The sequence below is a fragment of the Anguilla rostrata genome, chromosome 2 (assembly GCF_018555375.3).
Source record: "Anguilla rostrata isolate EN2019 chromosome 2, ASM1855537v3, whole genome shotgun sequence".
Lineage (NCBI taxonomy): Eukaryota > Metazoa > Chordata > Actinopteri > Anguilliformes > Anguillidae > Anguilla > Anguilla rostrata.
In genome coordinates this window covers 65,788,633-65,809,653 of record NC_057934.1, presented here as the reverse complement: position 1 = coordinate 65,809,653, position 21,021 = coordinate 65,788,633, and the positions used below count along the sequence as shown (strand labels likewise).

Sequence of the window (21,021 nt, the reverse complement as noted above, 5' to 3'; positions counted from 1 at the left end):
GCAAAAAAATTCTCCATAGAATGCCTTTAAGCTGTGTGTGACTTAAAAGTGATGCGTTTGTTTTCCATTTTTAGCATTCCATCCTCTTGGCTGATGCTTCAACGTGTGGCAGCCCAGTACGATATATACATTCCGCTGATTTATCACTGTTCTCTCGTCCCTTTTAATGACAGGTGGGGCTCCATCATAACCATCAACATCACTTGATACGAGCACATGATGCTCATAAAACCAGTTTGTCCTCTCCAATTTTGGGAGACACGGTGCCACATTTGAACTACAGACACATGGCAAAAACTCAAACCTGATTCTAGTTACACGCACACACATAGGCCTCTTCCAATTTCATGCTTTACTTAACTGCGTTCATAATTTAGCTGACTTTACAAAAGCCAATTTAAATTTAAAATTTATTTTTTATAGATCATAGCTAATAGATAAATGTGGCTATGAACAACTGTCTTAAGGAGACACGCGTGTAGGTAGATTAAAGTTCCTACTACCAACCTGCAGCACTGCGCTCTATCAGCGTCGGTCCCTTGTCTCTTTTTATAATGGATTCAGAACCGGGAGTAATTACGCACCTGTTTTATAATTTGAAGACGCTTGTTCTGACTTTGCCAGTTCAGGTAACAATGTAGCATATTTTTGTTCTAATTCAAATCAAAACGTATCTATGAAATATGACATTCATAAAATGGTTGTAATCGTGGGGAAAAGTTGGGATTTCGTGTTAACCGAAGCTAATGTGGCCACAGAATGCAGAAAAACTACGTAATATGACTTTGGAAGGAATTGTCTATATACAGAGTAACCTACGGCAATGTCAGGCTAATCTTTCAAACTGTTGACTTATTGCTTTTTTTTCCTGGACTCACGACGTTTCTCATTTCCCCCCAAAATAACATATACGAATAACGAAAAACCTTTAAACTATTATGGCATTTCCCAGATTTTGTTGTTCATCCAGTTTAACAGATCGATGAGGTCAAGGGGTCGAGCTGAAATGGCTTTTACGGTCTGCCTTACATCAGCAATGATATATAAGACGTGATATTTAAGCGTTTATCCGCCTGACGGGAAATAGTAGAGTTCTCTTGCCAGTTAGTGAGCAGCTTCGCATATTAGGGGAAGGAAACGCTTAAGTACAAATAAAGCTTTGTCTCGTGTATTTTTGTTTAGTAACAATTTTTTCTGACAGGCTGTGCCATTTCTGACAGAAAGCCTGATTATTCATTCATTCACCATTTTCAACTTTTTAAAAAAGGCTTTTCTAGAGATACCATTACCCAAACATTTTCTGGTTGAATAGCCTACTCACTTTTAGACTACCTTTTTATCGCCATGGAAAGCTGCCCTCATTCTTTGCGACGATATCTACGAATAGGAAACGGATAACTGCCCGTGCGGTGCGGGTATAAGCATTGTTCCATTCATTTTAACTTTCGGTCAACGTAGAGGATCGTTTCCTTGTACTTTTAATACACTGTGCTTTTTATAAATTCGGATACGCTCTATAATTAGTCACATGAATTGGGGATATGTCAAGTTCACGTGACTAAATTCTCTTTGCAGATGGCCACTGCCCGGGGGAGAAAAGAAAGGAAAGGCCAGAGAGTGGGTGTTCTTTTTAATGATGCCTGCTGCTTATGCAGAATAATTTGATCTGACAGCTCTATAATCACTGGGGACAAGTTTACGAAATCATACAAAAGAGAGGGGATGCCTTCCCCTTAGCGTTGGAGATGGGACCCCATACACACGGGCGGCTGTGCCACGGAGAACAAAAAACAATGGCCTTTCCACAAGTGTCATTGTCACACAGCTGAACACAAACCCTCTACTGTAAAATCACAGAATGTTCTTCCCACTGGAATACTCTAAGCATGCCTCACAGGACCGTTGATTGATCTGCCCTTTTGAAGTTTTATATCATTCTGGAGTCGGTGCTTTAACCGTAAGTACTGTAGCTTACCGTTTGTGTGCGTGTGTGATGTGTATGTACATTTGTATGTGTTAATATGTTTGTGAAAGTAAGAGAGGAGGCATGGTAAAACTGAGAAAATGTGAGTTTGAAAATGAATGAATCACAAAATCAGCAGGAGACCGGACTGAGTGTGTTCACGTCTATTTTGCGTTTAATATTGAACAATGTCCAGAACTAATGCTGATTATTCAACCACCACAGGATTTTGCTGATGTATTTTACGCAGCCCATCTGATTTTGTTAAAGGAAGTATTGGTCTATGTAGTGGCATGTTGTGCTTTGTCTTGAAGATTGAGGAAGATTTAAGCAATGCTAGGGACTTTTTCCTTTTGTAACACCAACTCTGAAACTGTTCAGGAAGTACAGATCATATCTGCTGTGATTCATATTCTCTGGACCTGCTTTTTGTGAATGCCTACCAAAAGATTAGAGGTTCCTGAGTAATGAATTTAAACAAAAAATTGGTACCCCCAAGTTGGTAAGCCGCTGGAGGTAATTTGGTGTTTAATAATAAAAAAAAGTATAATGGTTGCCTAAATGTAGTGCACAAAGTTGCAGGCAGAATTCCATGGCAGTCTGATGGAATGGCTCTGGTGATCAATAAAAGGAAATAACGTGCACAGTGCCCTCTGAGAGGAACATTTTTAAATCTCCTCCCTCCTTTAGAGAATGGCTGTAATGCTTTCTAATGAAAACAGGTGTGCGTTCGTGCAAAAGGTGGTGCGATTGAAATATTTCTCGCCGGTTTACTGTGGGTGCTGTCATAGGTTTCTAAGGTAAGGTGTGTCTAATGATTCAGGGCAAGAACTTCCCATAATGTGTATATACATCTGAAAATCTCCAGTACAGCTCACTCAGAGTGTCCTTCTGTCGGTGAACAGTGGATCCTGGACTGCCGGTACCGCGTGTGAGAGCGATGCGACAGTGGAGCCGGTCCAGGCTGGTTCTGGCTGGGCGGGACCGGGGCCTGCGGGCCCGAGTGGGCCAGGTGAAGAAAAGGCTGTGCCTGGGGAACGCCCGCCACATGGGCCTCGGCCCGGAGCTGGACCTGGAGCCCGGGGTCTGGCTTCGGAGTTTCCAACTCCTGGACACCGAACGTCCCAGTCCGGTCAGTGAGTCCATGCTGGGCACTGATGGTTCTCTTCCCTTTTTTTTTTGTTTTTAGGCGAACGTTGGGGTTCGGTTCAGTTTCTGTGTGTTCGCAAATACCAAACTGAGAGTTGGGGTCAGGTTTGGTGTTGTAATGTCGGTCATGGTTTGCCTTTTATTTTTGGGGTTGGTACTGAGAGTTGGGGTCAGGTTTGGTATTGTAATGTCGGTCATGGTTTGCACTTTAATTTTTGGGGTTGGTACTGAGAGTTGGGGTCAGGTTTGGTACTGTAATGTCGGTCATGGTTTGCTCTTTTATTTTTGGGGTTGGTACTGAGAGTTGGAGTTGGGGTCAGGTTTGGTATTGTAATGTCGGTCATGGTTTGCTCTTTTATTTTTAGGGTTGGTACTGAGAGTTGGGGAGCATGCTTCCAGCCCGGAATTGTGGCACACTTTTATGTGGGTGTTCAGCCTCTGAACTGAAGTGCACATCAGTTCACAAAGTAATGTTTCCATGCGATTAGCATAGTGGAGGCGAGTTTGTTAGGCTGTGGGTGCTGTGGCTTAACATGGGCTGAAGCTAGCAAGGAATTTCCACATCTTAAGTTTACAAAACATTTTATCTTACCACTAAGAGCTCTCTGAAGTGGCAGTTAGAGTTCAGTTTAAAACCTGTTCACAAAGCTACTGAGGCCAGCTTCTACTAGGAAATAGGGACGATGCGTAAGCTAAGAGAAAGGGCAGATATGACATTGTTGCTATGGACGACGTGTTTCATGAATGAGTTTTCTTATTCCCACGGTAATTGGACGGTAGGAGACGGGTCTGTGTTGGTGAATTTATCATAGAAGTATTGCAGCAGGAGGTAGAAATCATGTTGCCATATTCAAATAAAGATTTTTATATAAAAATGTAGGCTAAGTGTTGCTGACTATACAAACCACTGAAGTATATAATTCGGCTAATTGTCAGCTTCTTACATGTCTGCCATCGTCTAAAATAATTTGCAGATATGCATTTAAACTGACTTATTAGGTTATAATAACTGTGGCTGACGGCAACAAGGGATCTAAGTGATGTTTTTCATTATTGTTTAATTATAGATTTTGTTTCCTTGGTCACCCTGCAAGTTTTAGCAGTTCTTCTATAGATGTCTCTCCGCCATGCCCTCCCCTGGGGAGGACATGGCAGAGAGACAATGTTTTAGACGTCAGAGAGTAAGACAAAACCTTCAGCTTTGTTTAACTATGTCTTTCATTTCTCCTAGCAAATAATCAGTTCGGCAGCTATTTCAAATAAGAACCTTAGTGGAAAGGGAAATCAATGAAGAAACATGTTTGTTTGAAAGCGATATATTTCTGCATGTGTAAGGAATCATGGACAGTGTGTGCAATGCTTTGCTGTGCAGGGTTACTTTGAAACTCCACAGAGTAGCATTTCATTCAGAAGAATTCTTGACCAGTCACTGAAGCCACTGTTCCTCCACTGTATCAGTCACTATAAAAGAATTAAAGTTGAGAATACTGGATATTGATTCAGATTCAAGCTAGAACTGAAGCATTATTTTCTACTCTGTTTGCAGTGCCTGTTTAATCTTAGGAATTTTACAATGCCAGTTAATGTGGTTTCTGCAAAATTCATTTTCTACCATGTGTATTCGAAATCAAGTTACTTTCTAAACATGCATTGATATGCAAATACAGCAATAAAGCACAATTTGGTCTCATCTCTTTTGAAGGAAAACTGAGCATTGGTAATCTGAAAAGAAACTGGTTTCACTGAGAAACGTGCAACCACCCCACCCCTAACGTCATGGGTTCTCAGAGGCTTGTACTGATTGGATAACAGCAAATGACAGACCATAAGATCCTCTATGATTGTCTCCAATCGGCCAAATGCTGGTATCACGTGTCATCTCTTTTTTCAGCCATCATAAAAAGAGATCACCTCACATTGATGAAATCTTTCTAAGATAACTCATTGTTGCACACTCATGTTGGGCAGACTCCACGTATCATATTGCATAAATGCCACATCAATGCCAAGTAATGCAAAAGTATTTTAAGGACGGGACAATTGGCAACATCACAAATCTCATCAGTGTCATGCTATTTTAAGCACTTTGTTCAATTAAACATTGATATTAAATGGTTTCCTGATAGCTACGTGGTGATGATACCGTGTACGTGCCGAAGGAGCGCATATACACCGTACTTCTTTTACTTCCTGAAGTAGACTATGGCCTGAAGATGGGCTTCCAAAGAACAAAGTTTCAGTTGTCCTATACTCCGGGTACCGCAGACTCTGAATTTATGATTTCTAATTGAACAGTCTGCTGGATACTTTCTTAACAACTACACTTCTGAAGTTTGATTTAACAAAGGTGTTTATATGGAAGTGTTCCTCTGTATTTTATGAATTGTTTTAGATTTTATGTTTGCCCCAAAAATATGTATTTGCGTGTATGTATTTCATATCAGAAGTATAGCTGTGTGCCAACAATTGAATAATAATTCACTTTAATTTCTTAGGCTTATCCCATGAGATATGCAGTGCTCATCATTTAGTGAGCTTTCCTCGAGCTGCTGAGATTGTCACCCGCATTCGCTCCACCTTCCTGTTAAATTTCGTTTAAAAACTGGCCCCTCCCACCGCAATCGTGTGGTTCTCAGGTGAGCAGGTGTTTAATACCCTGAGCGCTGCTTGCTATTCGGAAACTTCTTGCCACGGCTCCGACAACTTCGGGTCTACGGGGATTTAACACAGAATTTGGAGAGGCTGTTGCATTATAAATAATGCTACTTTAATTTCAAGAAAACAGCCGCTCGCGATTTAACTATTCCGTTGTAACATTTAATTTATATGATAAACGTTTTTATATTAATTTAAGTTGTAACCCCGTGTCGCTCGTCAAGATGAAGCACATATTGCGCCGAAGTCGACCAGCAAAAGTCAAAGCGCTCAAATCCCCGCGCATTATGCAGCCTTAAATCAAAGTTTCGTGAAGCGGGATTTCATTCTTAAAACACAGAAATATCGAAGATGGAAGAAATGGCTCCATAAGTAACGAGCACTTGGCGGCAGAATTTCATTATCCTTATCATCAGCTTTGGAAAAATGGGAAAATGGCAGTTAACAATGGTAATTATTATTATTATTATTATTATTATTATTATTATTACTTGGTAATTGTATGTAAACTGTTCCTTTGCACCACGGGAATTTCTGAGGAATGTGTTACACTATACACCACCAGCTTGTCATAATGTTATCAATGGGGTATGTAACACAGTTTATCCATTTAAATCTTTTGCGCGGTTATAATTTTTGCTCATGGCGGGCTTATGCTCATCCTCTTGCTGGTTGCTTCTCGGCGGTACAGTCGTTGCACATAGTCAATATTCCTCTGACAGTGTTGGTTTGTGTTCTGAATCTTTTTGCTGTTGCTCTGCCGTGATGAGGGCACTTTGGCACAGCTGTATGCCCGTGGCCTTGCAGTCTGAACATGCTGAAATAAGCATGCAGCTGTTAACTGTCAAAAAATGTCTCTACTCTTCTGCTTCATTCATCCAGAAGTGTGTAGGCTAGCTAAATCTTTTTGATTGAACACAGGCTCCTGTGTGTGTGTGTGTGTGTGTGTGTGTGCGTGTGTGTGCATCAATCAATAAATCAGATTTTATTTGTATAGCGTATTTTACAACAGTCACAATACGCTTTACAGACAACCCTAGCCTAAACCCCCACAGGAGGATGTGTATGTGCATGTGCATGCGCGTGTGTGCGTACGCGTATACATTTATGCTTGTGTTTGTGGGTTTGCGTGTGTTTTAATAAGACAATCGCACAGTTGTTGATGAAATTTCTGTCCTTGTAATTAACAGACAGTTTGCCTATGCCAACCCAGGGGTGTTTTACCTTGTTGGAGCAAGGATGGCTCTTTAATGATTGGGAGTGCAGTACCTGCATTGGGGTTCGATTAACTCTTCTTCATTGGCATGTATTGGCATGTCTGAACTGGCATTCATACACTGTGGATGAGAGTGCACCTGTTCATCTGGGTAAAACAGTGATTTGGATTTGAGCACTGCTCCCTGAAGCAGTCTCTGCCCCAGAAATATGGAAGGAGTAGTTAGCACATCTCTGGTCCTTTTAATATTTTATATGGTACAGGCATCTTCCATCACAGGAGTGTTTCCTTAAGGTACTATACTTGTTTACTCTGCACTTGTCTTACAAAGGGCAGGCCTGTCTGAATTACCTTGTTTGGAAAAATATCCTGTCATTAAACCCCTTTGTACAGTTCCTTGGACATTTTACCTGCTATATCTTTAAGTGTCTCAGGAGCCCCCCTCCCCCCTGATGTTTTTGCCAGTACCCATGGTTTCTGATGATTGACTGCTAGACCCGATGTTCGCTTCAATTGATGGTTTTTGCTGAGTTAAATGGTTACACTTTAAAAAATTTTTTTTTTTTTTACTGTATAAGACAGTGTGTCATTTATGATATCTACACTTCCCTGTTGCCCATAATCATCCAGCTTTAAATGTTATGTATGCTTAATTGCTTGGAGTTTTCTATGCTGTAGTAGAGGGCAAATGGATAAGCGTGACCTCATTACCCTTCCCCAAGACTTGCTTATCTTACATAAAAACCGCAGGTACCCTTAACTGCATTGATCATGGTATTTGGGACCTGTGCAATATCCCAAAAAGGAAACAAATGGATCCATATGGGTATGGGACATTGCCCAGGTTGAGATATTGTCTTCTGGTGTTCTGGTGATAACAGGAAAACTAGTCCTATGTGACGAGGCCTATGAGGTCAAGGCCGTCCTATGGAGGTTTGTGAGTGATTTTCATGTGAAGTAGTGCAGCTGTGTTCTGCCTGGGTGGCTGTGGTTGAGAAGAGCTTAGTCTCGCAGAACGGTTGAAAAAAGAAAAGAAAAAAAAAAAAACAGCATCAAGTTTTTTTCTTTTTCATGTGCCTCTTTAAATACTAAAGTGTTGGTGTCAGTCACCTGCTTTTTTTTAAATCTTAAAATGCAGGTGACTGCATTCTTTTTCCATTGAGCCTTGAGGACTGGATCTGATCGTCTTGTGCTGATTCCTGGCTTGATTAGATCAAGAAAGTTCCAGTGATGTCATAGTCGGGCTTTTTGAGGAAGTGTGAACTTTGACACTTGGAATACCCACCCTCTCTACGCTCAGGCAATTCAGTGAAACCAAAATTTAACTAATGTGTGTGCTGCCAGATGTTTTTTTCCCCATTCTGTGAAGTTGACATGGGTGTGAAAACCTGGGCCCATTAAGCCTCCAGGTCCATGGGATACGCAGTGTACTCTGGCTCACAATGCGCAAATGGGTGTTTCATTTTGTCACATTCTTATTCAACTGGTGATAATGGATTCTTTACAGCACACAAGCCAAGCACAGGGTAGTCATGCCCCCTCCCCCCCCCACACCTGTGAAACTGGAGTAGTGGTGTACTTCTTCCTCATGATGCGCTGGTACCGACTGGTAGTCATTATTCTTGCAGGTCCGTAGGCCTTACGGTGGCTGCTGTTTTTAGACTGATGTTCAGCACTGCCATGCATTGTAGAATTTTTTTGCCATTTCGCAACCCATCAACATTCCATCCCTTCCCAGTGAAACCTGACGGGCAGGGTGGGTTTCTGGGCTCTGATGTCACCTCTTAAACACACACCTTTTGAAAGAAAGACCCGTCCCTTCAGTTTCACGCAGAACCTTATCTGCATTTGAATAATAAGCCAAGAAAAGGGGATAATCACTCCATTCAAAGCATTAAGGCACCCACACACTTGGAAATGCATTTCTGTTAAAAGAGCTGAACCCTCCCCATTCCCATTGGACAGGACTTCTCTCTTTTTTTTGCTACACCAGGTAAAGAAATTAATAAGCTGTGTGAATAACATATCACTGATCTGTCCTTTCCCATGAATACAACCCACATTGATTCGATAACATGATTAGAATAGTTGCAAGTCCAGTTATCTAAAGCAATTTTCCTTTAGTTTTTCTCCTCTGTTCTGAGATTTCTAGATGTGAAGAAGGCAAATCTTCCTTACTGGTATACTGAGACATTCTTTGTGGAAATTCCACGGCATTGTTTCGGTCACCTGACAGATAGTGTTTCTAAGTTGTATTTTTTTTTGTGTTTTCTTTTCCTGGATTCCTGTGTCGCATGACAACACAGGAATTAAATGGCTTCTCTTGAGAGATTTACCGAGCAGCAGTTGACACAGTGTGTGTGTGAGTCAACTTAGGCTCATGTTCTGTAGTTGTGTGGTGTGTATTGTGGTGTAGTGCAGTGGAGTGCTGTTTTGTAATACTGTGTTTTAGAGGGGTATATAGTACAGTGCAGTGTGATCTGGTACTGCACTATGGAGTGTGATGTGCTATAATGTTCTGAAGTACATTTTTGGATATATGGTTTTGTCTTAGCCTATAATCCTTTGTCATCAAAATCTGAAATAGAGTAAGGAACGATAAGTGAATAATATTCTCGTTTCCAATGCATTTTTTGCCTAACAACTATTGGTCTATAATTGTGCATCTGCTAATTGATAGAATTAAAATTCAAATCCGGACTAAGAATACGTAACATTTGTCAGTTTATTACGCATGAAACTCCAGTATTTAAAGTTAACAGTACGACACATTCTTTTTTCAACATCACAGTAATGATTGCCTGCAGATTGGTTCTGCCATTGATTTGTGTCCTGTGGCCGCAGAGGCTTCATACATCCTTTATTTAATGGCCTAAAACCCTGCCTCTCGTTACATTACCCAGGATCCCGTGCAGGAGTGGGGGGAGGAGGTGGAGGACGGGGTGGTGTACGGGATAACCCTGCGGCGGGAGGCGGTTCAGGACCCCCCCGGCCCGGTCCCGGCCGCCGCCCAGCCCTCCCGGGCCTTCGTGCAGTACCGCACCTGCAGGCTGCGGCGGCTCAAGGCCGCCACCCTCAACCAGCTGATCACTCACCTGCTGGACCCCACCTGTCCCGAGCCCGACTTTGCGCGCATCTTCCTGTCCACGTACCGGGCGTTCTCCGACACACGCACGCTCATCGAGCTCCTCTTCCAGAGGTACGGGGCTGGGAGGACCAGGGTGCCCTTCGCCGTCATCGTGCTCTTATCTTCTATGGTCTCTCATTTGGTGTCTTTTTAATTTATTTTTTTGGTGCAAAAATTCCCATTAGTAGTCTCCCTATTAGCCATTCTTAACCGTAGCTTTTTCTCATCATCATGAAACTGGGAGAGAGGGTGCCTTCTTTGCTAAATTTCTTCAATTAAGTTGAATTTTTTCTGAAGAGGGTGAAAAAATGTAACGAAAGAACAGAATACCACACAGATTTCTACACCCAGAATATCAAAATGTATCAAAAAGCCGTATTCTGGGAAAACCTTTAGCAGTGACACAGACACGTCACACCATGTTGCACTGAGTAGATTGACTCATTGAGTAGATGAGTAGTTGTCCTCCTGACCTTAAAACACTTGCTCAAAGTGTAGGCACCTCAAATCAGACGGCAGGAAGCACCAGGCCAGTGAGAAGGAAACCTTCAGCTTGCTGACCGCACCATGCAGGGACACAGCTCTCTGTGTGAATCCTGTCAGACTGAGGTCCAACCTCAGCTCTGCTATGCCTCATGGAGCTTGTGAGACCCGTCCTGTTCACACTCACCACTGACCGCTCCTCTCTGGCTCTTTCCACAGGGATGACATGGTGTCTGAGCTGGACAACAGCGAATGCCAAAAAAGGTGAGGGGCCAATTTTATGCCAAAATATGATAATTCACCTGGCTTTGGATGTGCTCAGACCTCCCAGGACATGAGTTTCATTGTCATGTCACCCCCTCCACCCAACCCCCCTCTACCCCCCCCCCCCCCACAGTGCCCTGATGCCCCTGATCCGGACCTGGCTGGATGAGTACAGCGAGGACTTCTGGGAGCCCCCCCAGCACCGCCCCCTGCGGCTGCTGTCGGCCCACCTGCACCACCGGCCCTGCTTTCGGCGCCTGGCCCAGCGCACCTCTGCCCTGCTGAAGAAGTTCCAGAGCGAAGGTACGGAAGAGCGGCGGCTTCTCCCCGGACGACGCCGGGAACCGTCTCCGCCGTTTCCGGAGGACGTCCAAACGCTGGACTCGTGTCAGACCTGAGATGAGATGTTTGAATGATTTGTACTTCCTTACCCAATCGCTAAAATATCACCCCCCCCACGCAGAGTACAGACCTGCTGGCCTGATCACTGCAGTACAGAAGCCAGCAGTGCCGGAGGAAGAGGAGGGCACTAGAGAGGAAGGGCCCGTGTGGGAGACCAGCGAGGAGCTGGGAGACTTTATGCACTTCCCTGTCCGAGACATCGCAGAGGAGCTCACGCGATTGGATGCGGTAAATGTCAATCACTTCAGCTGTGTTATCGCTGTGGGGCTCCCAAATGCCGAACTGTAATAACCCGCCTCTTCCCTCTCTCTCTCTCTCTGTCTATTAGGGGCTCTTTGTGAAAGTGGTCCCGTTCCAGTGCCTGGGCTGCGTGTGGTCTCAGCGGGACAAGAAGGAGAGCCGAAACCTGGCCCCCTCTGTCCGCGCCACCATCGCCCAGTTCAACGCCGTCACCAACCGGGTCATCACCTCGCTGCTGCTCTGCCGCGCCCCGCCCGCCTCCCCCCCCGACCACCGGCGCCAGCCCGCCGGCCCCGCCCGCAGGGCCCGCATCATCGAGAGGTGGATCGGCGTAGCGCAGGTCAGCGGGGCTCCAGCGCCGGTTAGCGCGCACGCGCGCGCGTTAAAGCTAGCGGAAGCGGCCGAGGCGTGACGCTCTGTTTCCGCTGTGTCTCTGACAGGAGTGCCGGCAGCTGAGGAACCTCTCCTCGCTCCGGGCCATCCTCTCGGCCCTGCAGTCCAACGCCATCTACAGGCTGAAGAAGACCTGGGCCGCCGTCAGCAGGTGTGAAAACGAGGGGGGGAGGGTGCTCCAGGAGGGGTGGGGCAGCGCCGCAAGCGGCGACGCGTTCTGTGACCTTTGTGGAATGAAATATATGTTTACGAGCCAATCTATTTCTGTAATCTGCGTTCCTGTCATTCATGTTGCTATAGAGATAGGAATTCTGTGTATTGTGCCGTGATTCACTTTGGGCGCAAGTAATTTTGGATAAGAAATGAAATGTCGATAATGAAAGTGAAGGGTACTCCCTCATATAATTGAAATGATTCTTGGTGTCTGATAGCTTGCAGTTGCGCTGAGTTAATAAAGCATCTGCTGTGCTGGTCATTGCAGGGAGTGTGCGGCTATCTTTGAGAACCTGTGTGAGACCTTCCCGGATGAGAACTGCGTCCTGACCAGCAGGGAGATCCTGGTGGAGGTGAGGCCTCTCCCTGTGTGCAGCGGCGGGACCCTCCGGTACCCCACAATGCATCTGGAGTAATGTGTCGGTTGCTCGGGCGAATGCGCGCCTGTCACCTGTCACATGAACGCAGACGGGCCAACATATTTAAGATTGTTCTCGTGCGCAGGGCGGTTGTTCTAGTCGCTGCTTCTTGTCACCCTGAGCGTTAACAGGAAAGCAAAAGGTTCAGTTCAATTCCTGAGGAGGAAATTTGCGTGTGGCGATTTATCAGCTGTTGTTTTTGTGCTCAGCAGGAATGTTTAAATAATGTTTGAAACATTCTGGATATTTTACCGAAGTGTTAATTAGCCCGTGGCTGTAATTATGTGCAGGTAGTGTAGAGGGTCTGTTTACACATACTGCATGGGGAAAGGGTTGTCTCTGCTTCTGTGCTTTTGTGGTGAAAAAGGGGCTTGTTGTTGATCGTGGTGCGATAGGAGTGTATAAGCAGTTCTGCATGGAGCCGTAGAAGCCAAACCCCTTTGCTGCATTTCTGAACCTGAATTGTTGGAGGTGGGGGTGTGGCTCTTTTGGTACACTGTGGCCTGTTTTCGATAAAGGGGTCTGGAATCACTAAAGGACAGGGCCGCGTCTGTTTGCTGTCCCCGTGTTTGAAATGGTTTTTGTTGACCCGCAGCCTCGTTCTGACACCCACGGAGAGGTGCGGTGTTGTGAAAGGGTTTAATTGTTAACTGCGAAAACCCCCAGAGGTGGAAAAACATGAAAGGGCCCCTTCAGCAGAGCCAGAGATATCGGAGTCTCGAATGCTTAACATGCTTGCGCAGAAGTTTTTTTTTGTTCCAGTTCTTTCGCATTAGAAGTAAATAAAGTTTAAAAACCTTTAAACTTTTTGTTGGGGTGGAGGACTGTGGGGCATGTAGTTTTCTTCCATTCAGAATGAGGGGTGCTGTCAGTGTTTACAGGGCGCTTGGATTCGTTCACATGTTCAAGCTGTAGCGGCCTCTTCCACAAAAGGACTACAGTGCAAATGCAGTCAGGCTGAAAGCTGCACTTTTTGTGTACGGTTTGTTGGCTTTTGCTAGCGTTAAAATCGCTCGCAATTCCGCTACGCCAAGAGCCATTGCTTGAAATGAATGAAACACAGAGCAAGACTGAAAGTCAGCAGAGGCTGTGAATCATCTCTCAGTCACTATAAGCCTGCTGCCATTTGCACAGGTATGCGTGCTGGCGCAAAAAAAAAACAAAAAAAACAAAGCAGTGTAATTTTAGTACCTGATCTGAATTTTATTACTCCCTTATTCGTCGCAAATATTTCTGCTACCTACTTACGAACACGAGAGCAGAGTTATATATGCCTGTAATGTAATATAGCCAGCCAGACCTCTCCGTTCTGCAGTTATAAATGCCTGTAATGTAATATATGTAGCAGGGTGGGGTTGGTCTTGGTATCTAGCTCTGTGAGCCTTTGTGTCACACCCAAACCCAGTTCACGGTGCTAAACGCAGGTGTGTTGCTCTGTGTTTTTTGTTCGTGACGTAGGATGGGAACCAGCACACTGAGGACTCGTCCACCCCCAGGCCTCCCAATCTCTGCACCCTCCCCCGACAGATGGTAAGGCTTCCCCTCGAAAGGTCACGTTGCGATGGTGTCATCCGGTGCGCCGTGCAACCTAAAGGGTGTGAAAGTGAAAGACGTGTTAAGAGTCAGAAATAGCATCAGTGACGTTGGAGTGACATCATTCGCCGCTTTCCTCATTCCTTCAGAAGAATGGAAGAGTAATTGGGAGTATAAAATTAGACCTGTCACTGCGTTGATGGACGTGCGCCTCATAACCTGGCCTTTAAATAAATCCGTGAAGGTATTGAGGCCGATATCAGTTTCTGCTTCACTTTCACTTAATGGACTCAAACAGAACTCTTCAGTTTTCCATTCAAAGCAGCCATTTCCCAAAAAACTGAATCTTTCCGTAAGACCAATATAGTTCCTTGTTTTTCGTGGCTTGGCTCGTGACTTCAGTGACTATAGGTAAAGTTTTAATTTTGAAATAATGTTTACCTACTCTTTGTGCAGAATGGCGCTGCTGGCGTTGTCCCATACCTGGGCACCTACCTGACTGTTCTGACCATGCTGGACACGGCACTGCCTGACACTGTTGGGGTGAGTGGACACCAGAGATACTGACATGGTTGGAGTGAGCATGCACTGGAGTGACTGTCACACTGACTGACACTGTAGAGCTGAGTTCTCACTGGAGTGACTGACCACTAACTGACTCTGTAGGGCTGAGTTCATACTGGAGTGACTGTCACACTGACTGACTCTGTAGGGCTGAGTTCTCACTGGAGTGACTGACCACTAACTGACTCTGTAGGGCTGAGTTCATACTGGAGTGACTGTCACACTGACTCTGTAGGGCTGAGTTCTCACTGGAGTGACTGACCACTAACTGACTCTGTAGGGCTGAGTTCATACTGGAGTGACTGTCACACTGACTGACTCTGTAGGGCTGAATTCATACTGGAGTGAGTGTCACACTAACTGACACTGTAGAGCTGAGTTCATACTGGTGTGACTGACCACTAACTGACACTGTAGAGCTGAGTTCATACTGGAGTGACTGTCACACTGACTGACACTAGGGCTGTTTTCACATTTGAGTGACTGTCACACTGACTCTGTAGGGCTGTTTTCACACTGGAGTGACTGTCACACTGATTAATACTGACGGGCTGAATCCACTGGACTGTGAAGTGCATGGAAGTTGCTGGTGAAGTTGAGGGCAGCTCTCATGATTTCTCTCTTTCTCCTCCCTCAGGGTGGCCTCATTAACTTTGAGAAGCGGAGAAGGGTAAGTGTTTCATTCCCCGTCCTCTTATGAACCTCTGTACCTCACAGTCAGACATAAAAAACCACCATGATGCTTTGCTCTATGGGCAGTGAGTCTCTTGATTGGTGTTATGAGTACTCTGAGGACACTTATTTTTAATGAGCTGTAGTACATTTTCACTCCGGGGTTGGGAGAAGATTTGCTTCTTTTTGCTTCAGGATGGGTTTATGTCGCCAGTCAAACAACTCCCTAGCTCAAATGGTTTTTTCCCTGCTCATGGCCATACAAAGATATGTCAGGCATTTATACATTACTTATCTATGCAGGTGGCTTGGGTTGTGACCTCTCTCTCTTTCTCTTTGTCCACCCCCCCCCCCTTCCCCCACCCTCAGGAGTTTGAGATTCTGTCGCAGATCCGTCAGCTCAAGCAGGCCTGCTCCCAGTACAGTCTACCCCACCACCCCAACATCGCCCCCTGGCTGCAGGAGAACAGACTGCTCACTGACCAGGAAAGGTGAGTGAGGAACAGGAGAACTAAGGGGCTTCAGGTTGGACGGATGTGTTCTCTTGGCTTTTGTCCGACCTGTCCTGGGTGTGGTCGTGATTTCCCGGTCGAATTCCCGGCTGTGGAGAACGCTCCTGTTTCTGTTTGCCGGTGTGGTGTGTGCAGTTTTGAACACCTCTGCCTTTTTCTCTGTCCCTCGCAGCTACGAGCTGTCCCGGGAGCTGGAGCCCCCTGTTGACCCCTGTCCCACGTCCCTCGGCATCTGGAACCACCTCCTGAGTTCCAAAAAACTTGCCTCGTAAGTTCCTGTGCCCCTGTCCCATCCTGCTGTTTATGCTGAATATTTTTTTACAGTCTCCCTCCATTTTTTTACAGTCTCCCTCTCCTGCACGGATCAGTTATGTAGTGTTGCATCATCGTTAGGATTTCTGTTTTTGGCTAACGGTCATTCTCGGGGTAGCTAGCAAAAAAACATGTTTTCACCTTCTGCCCAACCAAGTGTGCTGCTTGTTAGAGTGAAATGTGATTTGTTAAATGTGTGTGTGTGTGTGTGTGTGTGCGCGCAGATTTCTGACTGCGAGCGAGGGATCGGGGCGGAAGCTGCATGCCGACCAGATCAGTGTGTCGTCCTCTGGATCCAGCGGATCCGAAATGGAGGATCTCGCGTCTCCTCAGTCCTCCCCCTTCAGACTCAAACTGAAGGTACACACCTCTTTTCGGACTGGGTTTTCTCTCTTTCTTTATTCAGGCCTTTCCCAGCTTCCATTTCAGTCCCTTTTGTCTTTTTCTTTTTGCCAGTTACTCAGGTGTTAAAAATGTGGGCTAAGCTGATTGATGTATTTCTTATGTGGGCTACTGTTGAATATACCTGGGCACAACTGTGATCCCTCCCTGATAGGCCAGTGAGTGATTGTCATAGAAGCGTGTTAGTCAGCCTTTGTCGCTGGGGCAGGGCGGGAGTCGGTGTTTCCTGCGTTCTGAGTGTTGTTTGCTCGGTGTCAGGCGCGCTGTGCTCGGCGAGGGGGGAAAACGCTCACGCCCGTCTCCCCCCTCCGCAGTCTCTCTCCAGGTCCTGTCAGGACGTGGCCGAGGCCTTCCCCGGCTCCTTGTCTTCCTCGCCCACCCCCGCCTCCGAATCCTGCTCCCCCTCCTCCGGGTCCTCCTCGAACTCCCAGCCCGACCTTTCGTCGTCCGCCTCCCTCGGCGCCCCGAGCCCCGGGGCCTGCCCGCCCGGGCAGCACCAGCGATCCGTGTCCATGGTCTCGCTGCCCGTCTACAACAAGCAGGTGGACGACTCCTGCATCGTCAGGGTCAGCGTGGAGAGCGGCAACACCGGCAACGTCTACAAGAGCATCCTGGTGCGTCGCCGCCGCCGCCGCCGCCGGCCGTTAGCATTCAGGGCGTTGTCGGGGAGGGGAGAGGGGATGCTTGAGACCGTTTGGGGGTCGAGGCTCAGGGACGTAAATGATGTAACTGTGCATTTGTGGCCCTGTGTCAGTTTAGCCACGGTGAAACGATAGAAAAAAAAAACATTTTTCCCCTCAAAGAAGACAGTGCATATGTTGATATGTTGTTATTGTTGTATGTTGAATCTAGGCTTTGGGATTTGGTCTCAAAAATATTCCATGCACAGTGAATGGTCTTTATCCTTCACCTTCTGCTATTGCCACCTTTGATTATATAAACCCACTGTAAACTGTGGAGGGGAGAAACAATGCCGTGGAAGAATTTGGCTTCTTCTCCTAAGTCGTTGCTTCAGATGTAATATTTCAAGTTCTGTAAATACAAGGAACTTAGATTTTGTGTCCACGCCGAAAAAAGAGAAAAACAAAATCCAGAATATTAAGAAAGTGCGTACGTAACAGCGAGCGAGAGTTAGAGTTTAACAGTTTTCGCCCTCTCTGTGGTGCTGTCAGCTGACCAGCCAGGACAAGACCGCGCAGGTGATCCAGAGGGCCCTGGAGAAGCACAGCCTGGAGGGGGAGCGCTGCCAGGACTTCACCCTCAGCCAGGTGCTGTCCCGGGACAGAGGTGAGCGCTGGCCTCAGGCCGCTCCGCTGCGGCACTCGTCCCCCTGCGGCCTTTCGGCTACGTTTCCGTTGTGTTCTGGTGGCTTCACGAAGCGGAGCCAATTATTTTGACTTGGCTGGTTATTGGGTGTGAAACACAGCTGGGAGCTCGGCTAGCACTTTGCTACTTCGCTCTGCTTTGGCTACTTACTTGGAGGCTTTTTGCCATCCAGTGGTAACGCAAAGGTTCTGTCTTCTCTCTGGGGGAAGCGGCCTGCTCAGTCAGACAGGCAGCGAGTGAGGCACTCTGGCCTTTTTGGAGCCATGTAGTCATGGCCTAAAAACATCCTGAGCTGTAAACAAAATTCCAAAATGATCTCACGGTTTCATTAAATTAGAGTGATTAACGACTGTATTGTTTGACAAGTGACACAGGTTAAAACCACCACGGTCATTGTCTTTGCCCTTTCAACACTAACAATGGCTTAAACTAAGATGTTTTTAGGTGAGCGATAAACAAATAGAAAGATTGTTCCCTTCCGTTTCTTTCAGAGCTTCGTATTCCCGAGAAAGCCAACGTGTTCTACGCCATGTCCACGTCCGCCAACTACGACTTCATCTTGCGTCAGAAATGGAGAGGCAACTGCAGACCCCTGGGATCTTCCTCCAGCTTAGGGTCTCTGACAGGAATGCGCCACGCCACCTCTGGCCTGGAGGATTTACTGCACCCGAAAAGAGGAAAATGACTCGATTGTTCAAACTGAATTTGGCACGCAAGACATTGGAATGGCATCTCTTTTGAAATGTAGCTTGTGTTATATTCAAATGAATATACACGTGACCATAGTCAAAACAGCCAGAGGGCCTCAGTGGCCTTTTTACTTTCACAATGAAGCTGCTGACTACGAACTATTCATGGGTCTACATGGGACTACCTACATTTATGCTACCCTGGACTTAACTGTTTTTTTTTTTTTTTTGAATGAATTTAAGATATGGAAGGAAAGCTAAGAAGCACTTTATGAAGAGTCCGAGTAAGTAGAAGCAAGATTCAGAATACCTGTGAAGATGTGAAATGCTGGGGTGTCAGTTGGAGACTTCAGAATGGAACTGTGGTCTGGGTGACGCCAGTCATTTGTGTGGAAGCCTTTTTTTTTTGGCTTTCTAGTCTGAACTCTAGTCTTACGTGTTGAACAGTTTGTGCTAAAAGGACACGTTGGCTCAGACGTCCATCTGGACCACAAATAAGCAAGTTGTAGCACATGAACTTATTGCTCGCTTTATCACTCTACTGTAGTTGTTCAAGTAATTGTGCATGCAGTGTCTGGCTCTGAAAGGCCTCTCCTCCAACCCCCATGTTATCTGAATAAGCAGCAGAAAGTGTAAATGGCCCAAAAATACATGCCTCTGCCGTTGAACCCGAAGCTGACGGTGGCAGGAAGGAGAACCTCAGAACGTGAGAATTTTAGAAACCGGGTTTCTTCTCCATTCCTGGATTTTTCAGTAAAGGGAGAGCGGGGGTGCAAACGGCAGACAGGTGGTCCCCTGGATGGATACTGCATTAGTGTCGCCTGTGCCACAGAAGCTTCTGAACTGGAGGGAACGAACAGAGGGGGAAAGCGGCCAGAAACGGTCCCGTTGGGACCCCAGGTGTGGGCATGGCGACGCGCGTGCGCGCAACTGGAGAAAGCATGCCACCTGTCCGGCTGAGTAACATTCCGCAGATGCCAGGAGAGTGCTGCGTTATGTAACGCAAGCGCTGCTGTGCATGCCAACGACGAGAACGTCGCGAGCAGCGAGAACGGCTGCAGGCCTGGGTCAGAGGAGACAGTGTTAGTGATTTTTTGAAGGATTTTGAAGTTTACCTTTTTAGTGGTCTGTTCTGTGACACGGCGTTCCACATTGCTTCAGTGACTGACACCGAGCTGAATGAAGGGAGGTTGATAGATTAAGATAAAGATCTCTGAATGCCTTGTGACCCATAGCAATGCTCATGGGCAAACTGTGTGTGTGTGTGTGTGAAAATGTGTGTGTGTGTGTGTGTGTGTGTGGGGAGGGTGAAGGGGTCCATTTGAATTTCAAGGATATAGACTCTATGTGAACAAGAAGTTAACATTTACATTTTTGTCTTTTGTGTATTTAATGGATCTGCAGTTTTCTTTTGTCTTTTATACGTTTGTTTGACAGAAATACTTTCTGTGGAAGTGCAGAGTGTTTCTCTGCTTCACCCCTTGTGGCCATTTGTTGCTTTCTGAGGTATGGGTAGGTGGTGAAGAAGCAATTTTTTTTAAAAAGAATTATGGAACAAATTCTTTTAAAAGGGAATTCGAGCCAATCCAGTTCATGTTTCTGGAGAAAAGCCACAGAACTTCATGGCGTGCCAGTGTTGGAGTGTGTTTGCGAATGCAGAAGTTTGGGATTAGTTGGAGATTTGGACAGTGATATGTCATTGATCGTGGGACTTCTATCAGATGGACCGACTGTGGAATTACTGTGAAGCAGAAGCTATTTCCCAGTGGGTCATGTGAAAATAGCACCTTCTCCAGCCAAGAACTGCGTTGTGAATTGGATGAAAGTTTCTCAGAAAAATAGAAATCGCACGATATGTGTTATGTGTTAGAATCTTCTTGCACATTGTCTTTTTTTATGTAACTGTCTGTTTTATCATTAGATGTTTGAGCACTTTTAACATGCTGTATTTATGGAAAATTATTAATAAAAATGTATCAGTGCACTGTCCCCATTGGAATTAATTGGGGTCAAAAAAGACCCCATGGACATAAACCAGAGGCAGTAAGTCTAAAACACAATTACCACAGAAAGTAAAAAAAGACCTTCAAATTGGTGAGTGTTCAAAACAAATTCCTCTAGGAATGCATAGAATTTGATCAAGTGCATTTGTTGAGATGTTGGCAAAAAGGACCCCACCCAACTAAGGGTTACAAACAAGGTGTCAACACACAACAATTCAGGGGGTAAAATTAAGAATGAATGAGGTAGACACAAAAGAGTTAGGAACACGTAGGCCATGAAAAGGTATCAGACAAAGTGTTAACAGGGATGGAATAGGCTCAAAGAGTAAATGAGCCATAGTACACTGTGAGGATGGCAGGCAGTCAAACGGGAGGCCGAGAAAGAAAGTGCAAAAAGAACCAACAACAAACAATATAATGACAAAACTAAATAAGCAAATAAAGAAACTAGGCAATCTCTTCCCAAATGTTTCCTTCGGTAGGA

At 45.7% G+C, this 21,021-nt stretch overlaps 1 protein-coding gene across 4 annotated transcripts; it reads left to right on the top strand.

Moving 5' to 3' along the window:
* The first annotated feature begins 480 nt into the window (after nt 1-480).
* On the top strand, nt 481-20,516 carry rgl3a (ral guanine nucleotide dissociation stimulator-like 3a). 4 transcript variants are annotated; one of them, XM_064324052.1, is made up of 19 exons: nt 481-629; nt 1,576-1,957; nt 2,869-3,095; nt 9,887-10,182; nt 10,813-10,857; nt 10,991-11,160; nt 11,321-11,487; nt 11,588-11,839; nt 11,940-12,043; nt 12,374-12,458; nt 13,983-14,054; nt 14,514-14,600; nt 15,259-15,291; nt 15,663-15,784; nt 15,978-16,073; nt 16,342-16,477; nt 16,834-17,133; nt 17,692-17,806; nt 18,337-20,516. In XM_064324052.1, the coding sequence occupies exons 3-19, from the start codon at nt 2,904-2,906 to the stop codon at nt 18,528-18,530; spliced, it is 2,466 nt and encodes an 821-aa protein (XP_064180122.1). In that variant the 5' UTR covers nt 481-629; nt 1,576-1,957; nt 2,869-2,903; the 3' UTR covers nt 18,531-20,516. The 4 variants fall into 4 exon arrangements, with proteins under 4 accessions (XP_064180122.1, XP_064180124.1, XP_064180123.1 ...); XM_064324054.1 differs by having other exon boundaries at nt 1,576-1,970; nt 2,881-3,095; XM_064324053.1 differs by lacking the exon at nt 481-629 and having other exon boundaries at nt 698-1,957.
* The last annotated feature ends 505 nt before the right edge of the window (nt 20,517-21,021 follow it).

Coding starts and splice junctions, on each gene's coding strand:
- rgl3a (XM_064324052.1), top strand. CDS start 2,904: ATGCGACAGTGGAGCCGGTCCAGGCTGGTTCTGGCTGGGCGGGACCGG. Junction 15,785..15,977: donor CTGCTCACTGACCAGGAAAG/GTGAGTGAGGAA, acceptor TGTCCCTCGCAG/CTACGAGCTGTCCCGGGAGC. Junction 17,134..17,691: donor ACGTCTACAAGAGCATCCTG/GTGCGTCGCCGC, acceptor TGGTGCTGTCAG/CTGACCAGCCAGGACAAGAC.